General features: G+C 32.3%; 1 protein-coding gene across 1 annotated transcript; it reads left to right on the top strand.

Moving 5' to 3' along the window:
• The first annotated feature begins 2,024 nt into the window (after positions 1–2,024).
• Positions 2,025–9,030, top strand: LOC130450214 (trypsin iota-like). The gene is made up of 6 exons (XM_056788486.1): positions 2,025–2,181; positions 4,429–4,496; positions 4,890–5,141; positions 6,507–6,611; positions 7,546–7,653; positions 8,754–9,030. Exons 1-6 carry the CDS (start codon positions 2,127–2,129, stop codon positions 8,982–8,984), a joined length of 819 nt encoding a protein of 272 aa, XP_056644464.1. The 5' UTR covers positions 2,025–2,126; the 3' UTR covers positions 8,985–9,030.
• The last annotated feature ends 2,464 nt before the right edge of the window (positions 9,031–11,494 follow it).

An 11,494-nucleotide genomic window follows, 5' to 3' on the forward strand; every position in this document is an offset into this window, starting at 1 on the left:
TAGCGCAAGGAGCTGGACTGGGCATTTTTAGACCAATCCATACCTCTAAAAACATCACTCACCATTTATAAGTTAGAGCTGCTAGCAATAACGAAACATGCTCAGGAGTGTTTGGATAGAAACCTCTGGAAAATAGATCTACATTATTTCAGATAGCCAAGAGCCCTTTAAGATCCTGAAAGTTATTGAGTGCACATTCAAACTAGTTTGAGAGTGTAAATAAATTTTAAAAGCATTAGATATCAAAAACAAAGTACTAGGAAATAAGGAAGCAGATAACCTTACCAAAAAAAGGGGCAACGACTCCATACTTTGAACCAAAACTGTACCGTGGGTTCACTAGTTACCACATCAAAAACAATCTGAACGAATGGGTAAAGAATCAGATTGAGTTTTAGTGGAGAAACACTCCAGACCTAAGATAATCCAAAAGATTTATAATCATATCAGCTAAGAAGTCTGAAGAATTTCTCGTGATGACCAAAAATGGCATGAAACTGGCCACTACCCTGTCAAATACCACCTTAAGACGATGGACATAGCAGAAGACGACAACTGCAGATTCTGAACATCTACTTTGCCTTGCTCATTTCGTTAAAAGGCTCGAGTATCTTTAAGGAGTAGTTCACCTAGGAAAGTGGGGCATAATAACCCTCAAAAAATAGCCTCATTTAGGTGGATTGTATGTATTTTGGAAGCGAAGATTCTGAGTCTTGTACAAAATATCTTCTAGGTATAGGTGCAGAGTGGCTGTGGAGCCCAAACGACTTCCTTAAACAATCTACAAGTAATTGAGAGAAGTTACAATGAGTGAGAATTGGGAAACAAGAGTGAGAATTGGAAAAGAAAATATTTTTGAAAAGTTATTCAGTGCGTAAATAATATTTGACGTTCACTGCGCAGTTGTTCCCCGATGCTAATGCAGCGCCACCATTATTTAACATATTTCAATGGACATTTTTGCATATACACTGATTGTACTCTCTCTCTATCCACCACACCTAAGAGCTTCTGCGAAACTATAATAGAGTCAACCCTATCATGATCTGAATGTTGGATCCTTTCTAACCCAACATAATTGGGTAAATGGGATCAGCCGATGGAGTTTTTTTGGATATTTTATGTTTGATTTTCATGAGCAGTGGGTAAATTATTGACAACTGCTCAATAATAATATCTTTAATCTATTATCCAACTAAATAAGTATCATGCAGAAGTAATAAAAATCAAAGGTTTTTATATATCAAATTTAAAATATACGCCGAACATTGAAGGCGACACTTGAAAGCTGATAAAAATATTTTTCTGAGCCTCAGACGGTTCGGAATGGATGTGCGTTACGACTCATATATGTAATAATTATACATGGACAGTTTCTATAAGTGGAAGTAGACTAAGGAAGACAGAATGATAACGCTCTCTCTATCCTCCGAGGTTCCAGCTCGGTTCTGCGCATTCTCAAGCATGCGCAGTATAGATAAAGTGTCTCGAACGAGAGAGAAAATTAATATTGTCGGCACCGTAACGTAACCTATTGCGGAACGGAGAGAGCTAATCAGCAACTTGACGAATGTGTCAATGAATTCCGTTTCTTTTTCTTTTTCACCATAATGATTCTTTTTTTAGGAATTAACAATAGATCTTGATTGTGTTAAATTCTTGTAAAATAATCGAAAACAACTCTAGTCGATTCGTTTGTCGTCATAATGCAGCTAAGGGGATATCGTGCAAGATCGATTTGCCGTTAGTTCTTTTAGATTATGTATAATTTTTATTACCAAAGTAGCAGCATGGTCTAAGGGATAATTAAAAAAGGCAAATTAAAATTATATAAAACAGTAATAATCATAATGTTGAAATTTGCATTAATACAACTACGCCACTGCGTATATTAATATAAAGTTTATATACAGAAACAATAAACAACAAAATAAGCTTTATTCAAATTTACACATATTGTTCTCTAAATATTGCTCACACCTTAACAATAATTGGAAGATAAGATAGTTGTTTAGATAAAATTTATTACCACTAATTTTTACGAACAAGAACGTCAGTCGACAGTGAGTTGTAGCAAAAAAATATTTTCTCAAATCAAGTGATGAGTATTTAGTAGATTTTCCAGCATGACTGGATGCGGTTTTTGTGATACGTTGGTGATTATATGTCTTTTTTTAACAGGTAGGTACCAATTGTTATTTTGTTCTCATTTTGAGAGTGTGCAATATAATTATGTAATTGAAATATAGTTGTTACTGTCGTGGCTGGTTAGAAAACAAAATATTTTTGGTTCGTACTTTCTTTTCCTCTACAAAATAGACTACGTATTTCTAGAACTTAATAGTGAAAAATTGGAACGGATATTATCATTTTAAAATCATTCTATATGACTAATAAATTCTTATCTTCAATAACTACTATATTTATTTATTTAAATATGAATTTGGAAATATTGACTGATCTCAGTTGATTCAAATGCTTTCGGAGTATTGCAACATTGAAATTTTTAGACATGTTATTTTAAAATTTTGACTAATCGAATACAACTTCGAAACCATAAAAATTGAAACTAAATTTTGAGGACTGAAAGGTTTAACTTCAGGTTTTTTTTCCTCCCAAGCCTTTGTCAATTTTCTATTTCGTTATTTTCACTTTACATTTTGTAAAAGTTTTCTAAACGTTTTACCCAAATTCATTTTTTCAAAGTTAAAAACTATTCAAGGACGTTATAGCAAAAATTTTATTTGACTTATCGTAAGTACACATTCTAAAATGTGTACTTACAGTACGTCCTTGAAATCGGATTCCCAGTTAGTGAAATCGTTCCTTTCAGAATCTTCGGAACAATCCTAATCACTATGATTTAACATTTAAAAAAATGTATAAGAAACAAAGTGAATTAAAACTTTTATGAACATCGTTCAGCTATTTTCAAACAATTAAAAACTGCCAAATTGATTGCGCATAATTCTGACGGTATCTGATTAGTTTTCATAGAGTCAATATTAAAGCTAAAGAGATTGGAATGTAAATTGGATTGTGCTATTGAAAGAGAGAGAACGAGCATCGGTTTACCACTTTCTATCTCTCTCTACTCGCCAGTAAAATCAACACATATTAATATACATATTTGTCGTTCTCTTTTATCATGTTGCTGGTTATTTTATTTGTATTTTGTTCATATTTTGGTTATTCATAATCCTTGGGGAGTTTTATGTTGGGATCCAGCTTTTTTATATATCTTATAATAACTACAGACAAATTTTATTAATTTTCTTTCAATGTTATTAATGTTGGACATTGCAATAACGGTTCTCTGAGCTGGTGCCTTCTCTTGATGAAACAACACTTTCCTATTAGCCAAATTTTGCTGGATTTCTTCGTTCAATCGTTGTAATAACTTCGTATATTACTTGCCGTTGATAGTTTTTCCTTTTTCAAGATAGTCAATGAAAATTATCTCACGCGCATCCCAAAAAACCGACGCCTTGACCTTGCCTGCAGATGGAACAGTCTTTGACTTCTTTGGAGTGGGTTTTCCCTTTTCAGTCCATTGTTTTGATTGTTCTTTGTTTCGGGTGGAATGTGATGGTTAAGAAATAGGCAAAAATTTTACACTCGATTGTTCCATTGTGAGCACCCATCTTGTGCACAGCTTTCTCATCTCCAAATTTTCAGTTAATATGCGATGTACCGCGCTTTTTGAAATGCCCACTATGTCTGCTAGCTCGCACACTTTCAGTCGACGATCATCCAGTACCGTTTTGTGGATTATCTTCAACATTTTTGGAGTCGTTACCTTATTTGGTCGACCACTGCGATTCTGGTCTTTCCAGGTCGTACTACCTCGTTTGAACTCTTCTACCCAATATTTTACTGCTGTTAACGAGGACGTTGTTTCACTCGGAGTAGAATCTAGTTTAGCTTTTATATTGGTTGGGCTAACGCCTTTCAAATAAAAGTATTGTATCACAAACGACGACAAAATATTTCCTTATTTACAAATTCACTGAAAACGTTCACTATTGACGCCTGCCAAACAAAAACTAAGCAACGTGGCATCTTCAAACTTGAAACTTGTGTACTTTCTAATACAGTGGTATTTATCAAGCAGCTACCGCCAGCTCTAGGTCAGGCCAGGTACTTCTGGGACCATTCTCGTACAAGCCACTTCTGATTGTAGTATGAATTAAAAATATTGATTTCGTTGATTGTATCTAGAAAATTTCTCATAAAAATTAGTTTCCATTAATAGTCCAGTGAAATTATGAAAAAAACAGAACGCAGCTATGCAGTTTGGATTTTAATAATGTTTAATGCTACTTATTCAATTTCAACAAAAAAAAATTGATTATCAGAATTCTTTGATATATTTTCTTACGAAAATAAGGATTGTTGTAAGTTATATATCCTTAAAATTTGTTATAGTTTCAGGTGACGATACTTATGAACTACCAGATCAAAAATTTGTTACAGCAGACAACTATTTCTATCAGGTATTATGCATGAACTAAAATTCACAAATCAAAATGTAGTAAGCGAAAATTTTGGGGAAAATATTTAGAAAGTTGCTGAGGTATCACTTAAATCGTATGTACGTAACTACTAGGAATGCTGCAATAATTGTAGTATTGTAGAAAAAAATTTTTTCTAACCAAATATAAAACATTCTAGTGCTTTATTTGCCACATTTGCACCTGCTTCTCAAGAAGGGGTCACTTTTATTTATCCCCCAAGAAAATTAACTTATAATCTGTTATTTGGCTTTACTTTTTAGATAGCAATAGTATTGCTATAAATGCATTTGCTTCAATTTTTTGTTGTTCTCGCAAAATAAAAGGTCAGTTCGACTGAAATTGGTCACTTAAATTAATTGTTTCCTCTTTCAGGCGTCAATCCATCTTAATTACAATGATGAATTTTTGTGTGGCGCTGCTGTAGTTTCTTCATACGAAGTACTTACCGTTGGAAGTTGTCTTTACTATAGTTGGGGTGGCATTATACCTCCCATTATAGTCGCCGTTAAAGTCGGTGGTAGTGATTTGAATAGTACAAATTTTAAAACAGCTGACGTATCTAATATAACTTTCCATGATGATTTTGATACCAGTACCATGCAATATGATTTAGCTGTGATACGTGTAAGTTTAATATATTTTACATAATACTTTAAATGTACGAGGTGTGATTAAAAAATACGAAAAATTATTTGAAACACACACACAAAGAATACATAAAAATACTACCCTTCTATAATGTTTCTTTCTGAATGTCTTCCACCTTCTCTCGAATGGCTTCTACAGTTTCAGGAATAGCGTCAAGAAGTTTTTCTTTTAGCACATTTTTTCTCTTTGGGAAAAGCTAGAAATCTCTAAAGGCTGATCAATAAACTTGACTTCCTGTTTGCCGTTTGTTGTTATAAAATTAAAAACGTTGCCGACTGCCATTGGTGACTTTCAACATAAACTAATTTTATCTTTTCCCGGAGGCCGTTCATAGCAACTTTCGTATTAATAGAAAAGAGCCAGTCATATTCGTTTGCGTTTGTCATGTGATTTTGCCTAATGTTCCTAATAAAAAAATTTTCCATAATATCGTCTATGAATACCGGATTTCAAACAGAAATACAAATATATCACGAAAACAAAAAGGTTAATGGTAGTAACGTCAAATTAATGAATAGGGTAATTAGACGTCAATTTTTGGTATGTTACATATACTAGAAGGTACAAAATGTGTGTTACAACACAGTAAAATATTGGTAAACTCATTTATGACCTTTTCACAGGCATTCGAAGTTCAACTCGAGTCATACAATGTATTAAAAGTACTATAAAATGCACTGACTTTCAAGTCATTTTGAAAATGATTTATGATCTCGATAAAAGCATTTGAAGTCCTATACATCCTATACACTATGTAGTAAAATGTTTTTAAGCTAATTTATAACCTTTTTGAAGGTATTTAAAGTCCTGCTAGAGCCATTTAATCGAAGGTTCTATAAAATCCTATGAAATTATTTTAAAAATGATCTATGATCTTAATGGAAAACTATACATCCTATACCCATTCCTATTCCAATCCTGAAATGGGCATAAAGGAAATCATTTGTTTGTTTTCCGGGTCTTTTTCTTTACATATCACTTCTAAGCTAATCATTACCTGACTTATTTTTACCTTTAAATCTCATATCACTTGTTGAACAGTCTTTAAAGTTATTATATTATTATCAATGAAATATTTTGGTGTTGTGTCAGCTTCTTTGGCATTTTTCATGTTAATGCGTTGTTCCAGATGCATATTTCATCACACTAAAGAGGCTATAGTAGTAGTTTTTTATCACACCTCGTATAATATTACTTAAATGTGATATCCAGTGCACCTGTATGATCCTTTTATTAATTTATTATTTAGACATTAAATAATTGTAATTTTTGTTTTGTTCTTATTCTGTTAATTATTTCTTTCGATTTCTTACGCTTTTTTATTTTAATTATTTTTTTTAGACCTCTACACCGTTTCAATCTAGCAGATATGCAATTGGATCAATTTCTATAGCAACAGAAACAGCATCTAGTTATAATAACTGTACAGTTACAGGGTGGAATAAGGTACATTGATTTTCTAATTTCTATAAAATTGATTCGATTCTTTAATTCTTCTAAATTCTAAAAATTAGATATATTAATTGTCAGATTTTGGAAACATTGAATGTTTAGTATTTTGCCACATGTTTCCATGTTAGTTTTTAGAGTTTGTGATAAGAAAAATTTTGAAAAACACTCATATCGATATCAAATCCGATTGCTAATTTGATAGCCCAAAATTTTGGTTTGTTTCGTTATCAGACAAAACTGCACAACAAAATTTTTAATCAATTGAAAATATTTAATGATTAAAACTCAAAATACCCACCAATTAGATATATATTTTGTACAAGAATCTACATCTCATTTTTCTGATTCCAAAATATGTAAACTCCTCCTTAAAGAGGCTATTTTTTTGGGGTTTTGTTTCCCACTTACCAAGGTATTAATACTACCCCTTCAAGGTATTCAAGCCATTTAATTGGATGTCAGGACTTTCGTAGAGTAGACGATTTGCAGTTTCCATGTTTTTCGAGGCAGTGACCTGTTAGAAGGTACTTCCTGGTTGATATGGTTATGGATATTTTGGATTGTCTTAGACTTGGAGTGTTTCTTCAGTGAGACGGAGTCGTTGCCCCTTTTTTGCTTCTCCATTGCCTGGTATACTCTGGTGACCTGGTAGCTACATTAGAGTTACATTGTTTCTTTTAGCTAGTGCTTTTAAAGTTTATTTGCAATCCTATGTTAGTTTGGACATGCTACTTGCATTAGCTTCAAACTATCCGTGTACCTACCGAAAAAATACATTTCGAACTTGTACAAGACCTTTATTCACCCATGATTTTATAAATAACATCAAGTTATGAATTCGTAATAGAAAATTTTGAATCAGTTCTGTATTCATTATCATTATATTATAGTTTACAACATTTTTTTTAATAGTGGAAATATGTTTTAGGAGACCTGCATTCTGCAATCTGTTGATGTAGAAATAATCGATTGTGGTGATCTGTATGATAAAAAAGTTTGTGCACAACCAATATCTTCGAATGATATTTTATGCGAAGTAAGCATTTTCCAAATTTATAAAAATGTAGTTAGCGCTAGAAATTTCCAGTAAACTGTAACAAAGAAGTTATGAATGAATAATTTTTTGAATGTGTTTGAGGTTTAGTTTATAAAAATCATTTTAGGTGCAATTGATTTTTTGTACATTTACTGTTAGTACAAATCATTTGGGTCGTCCAATTATTTATTCATCAGTTTATTAAAATTCTAATCTAAGTTATACCTTCTTTTAGTTTTGTTTAATTCATCGTCAATCCTTTCTTAAATTTATATAGTGAATTGTATTTATTTATTTCGAAAATCAAAATTTTTGTATACTTTCCATTGGTATCATCTCAAACTCAGTTTATATGGAATCGTTTGAACCTCTTAAATACTTTGAAATGATGATATATACTAGGTGTATGAGAAAAATAATGATACTGGCAACTCTGCGGGTGATCACGAAATATACCTGTTCTAAACTGATTTGTTTATCACTTTCAGAGATCACCCTCTACAGCTATCATATTATTTTATCAGTAAACTTGTTTGTTAAGGTCAATCAGGAAGTCAATGAACTGAACGTGTTTGATGATGTTCCTGAGAAGATTGTTAATTACCAAGAATTCTTCAATTCTGTGATCTTAGATGATGAATGCTTCTCGGCCATCAAAATCATATGAGAACAAAGAATTTGTTCCACCAGAACAAATTGTCACAAAGTGATAAAGTATTTTATAAAAATATCCTTGAAATATTGCAAGTAGATGCAAGTAAATTTTTAACCTCAAAAGGCATCTTTGATACAATTGAAACATGTTTTGAAAGGACTTTAAGGACTATGAACAACATGCAAAAGATTGTAATCAATCAGTTAGAAGTTATTCCTTCTGAAAAATTACAGTGCTGGTAAAGAAAGCGGGAATTACAACTCTTTTGGTGTACAGATGTTCTAGAGGGTTATTTTGAAGACAATAACAAGATGAAAGCTTTAGTAAAGAAATCATTACTTCTCTTACACACCTCGTAGTTTAAGTATAAATCTTTTATACCCCTTTTACATATATTTTCTCATACATTTTTGTTTCATTTCTATATGGAATATTTTTTTTTCAGAACTCATTAGGAAGCTTGCTGGTTTGTAATAGTACCCTCATCGGTATTTTGTCAGTGGTACCAGATTGCGATTTACCTAATCAACAATTGATTTTTGAAGTAGCAAAATACGCAGTTGGTATGATAGATGATGATTTTATTTCGTCTAATACGTCTGCGATGGTCCGACACTCGACGATTTTGGAGTACTTGTTTGGAATACTCATTTTTTTCATTAATTTATTTTTATAGTGATTTTCTTTATTTACAAATATAACATTAAAAACTGTTACCAAAACTAGCTACTTTTTTATTCAGCAGCCTTTCACCGAAGCTCTTCCAAACCAGTTGGTTACAAAGAAATTTTAATAGAGAATCAGCTGTTTGGAATAACCAAATGCTTTTTACTAGGTACGCTTAACTTTTCAAGATTATTGGACAAATGATAGAGGATGATAAAATCAGTTTCATTCTGGATAGAGATTTAATTTTTCAAACTTTAAACCATCCTTGTAATCTACAAAAGATCTACAACAACATCACTTATTGAATTGTGGTTACGAATCATCCATATTAACAACGAACTAAATGAAAGCAGCCAAAAGGAGATTTTTCCTTCAATTACAAATAATTGAGATGGATGCTACTTTGTCAGATACCTGTTAAAAAAATAATAAAGGAGAATAGGATTTTCTTGGAAGAACTGTTCCACTAGATTCCCAGTTATTAGAATTGATATCGATCATCATCAAAACAAGAGCGATGAGGTGTACGTTGAGAATTGGTAGGAATATTTCGAAGCAAAACGAATTTGTTATATTGAAGTTTAAACTACTTATTAATTATTTCCCAAAAACGATATCAAATGGTTAAGATTTTGTAGAATTATGATTAAAATACGAAAATATATTGTTCTCAATTTAGAATACAAATTATTATGTCTCTCTTTGTTAACTTTGAGCGATAAATTAGAATTTTTGGAGTCGTCTTGTGATATTCGTAATGAACACACTGTTTACACTTCTACTACTCCAATATTCACAATTACACTGCCTGACGCGCATTCTGATAACCAAATTATCGCCTTAAGAGTCATAGTTTACTTTTAGCCTCTGAAATCGGCAACGATATCACCATAGCTGCCATTGGTATTGTTTATCGACCATCATCTCTTATTCTGGATGTAATGCGGTGCTCCTGGTCTTCTTCATGGCTGGAACCCATAGCTCTCGAAATTTCTTGCTTGATCACTGTGAGTTCCCAAGGGCACACCATATCGACTGATAAATTTTAAACCAATACCTCCGCGGCAGTTGGGGCCTATTGAATCAGGATAGCGTAAATATCTACCCATTACAACTAGGATGTATTTACCACCACTTTCTATTGCGGGAAATGGTCTAGCGATATCTAAAGCCTTAATACTGCTTCATCGGTGTCTTTCATCGGAACTGCTCATCCAATAAAACCTCGCTCAAAGTGTTGAAGGGTTTTTTCACTCTTAGATCCCCTCCCTATGGACTGACGTGTAGTTTCTTCAGTACCTCGATATTTCTTGCTGTCTTCTCTTCTGGCCCTCTGGATTCTAAAACTATATCAACCACTTGAGTGTAGTTCGGATAAGGAACTTCCTTCCATAAAGATGCTGGTGCCTAAAAGTGTTCTCACTACCATCCAAACTTTTCTTCTCGTGACAAAGTAGCTTCGTTCTGGTTTTAAGAGAGCTTTACTGAAGAAGCCCAGAACTCTATCTTGCTCTTTATGGGTCTGTGAAAGCAGTCTTCCAATTCATACGTTGCTTGGGTCAGTGTCAAGGATGAAGTCTTGGTAATGAATATCCTGATCTCGAACGCCGTTTAACAGTCTTCATTCCAGTAGAAAGGTCTTGGTTTTTCTGTGAGTTGAGTTATTGACTTCGCCATAACTTCAAATTTCTTTACGAATCTTTTGATAATACGTGTAAAGTCAGTCCAAGAAAATTTATAACTTAATTAAATTATCACTAGGTTGCGCTGGATGAAGATGATTTTTAGCTGGATCCACCGCCACTACTTCATTACTTACTATATGCACTAGATAGTTGTCACTAACACTAAATTTACTAAACTATGCACTAACACTTATTACTAATTTATCTTTCAATCTCAACGTACTAATTTATTTCAACACACTTGTCTATTGACGGATTCATCGATAATTTTATTAGCTTTATATAATTATTGAAATAAAATATAAATTTGAGGATTATTGTTTTATTTATTTTTGCTTAACAATTATGTATTCGTATTTGGTATTAAAATCAAGAAAATCCATTGATATATTTTCTTAGGTTAGTCATGAATTAGTTTTCGTATAAATTCAAATTAAACAAAAAAAGTCTAAGTTTTAGTATATTTTAGGGTCGTCTCACACGACCTAGAGACTTTCCTCGTTCCATCTAAATCTCGTTTAAGTATTTTAATGAGACCACATACAGTGAGAACCGAAAGTATCGTTCAAAATTGTTACACGGTATACCAGACAAATAAAATTTTAACATTACCATGAAAATAATATCTTGAAAAACTTTGGTGGTTTAATTTTAATTTAAAAGGCGTCTTTCTAGGTACTAACGAGACGAGACAAGACTTCCGCCTATTTTTTTTGTTATTATAATTTTTTTCTATCTGTCTATCACATATTTTCATTAGTTATAGCTCTAGCAAAGTCACAAGGACTTATTATTTGAATATTGTAATGAAACAAAATATTGGAAATTACTG

The sequence above is a fragment of the Diorhabda sublineata genome, chromosome 11, assembly GCF_026230105.1.
Source record: "Diorhabda sublineata isolate icDioSubl1.1 chromosome 11, icDioSubl1.1, whole genome shotgun sequence".
In the NCBI taxonomy this organism is placed as follows: domain Eukaryota; kingdom Metazoa; phylum Arthropoda; class Insecta; order Coleoptera; family Chrysomelidae; genus Diorhabda; species Diorhabda sublineata.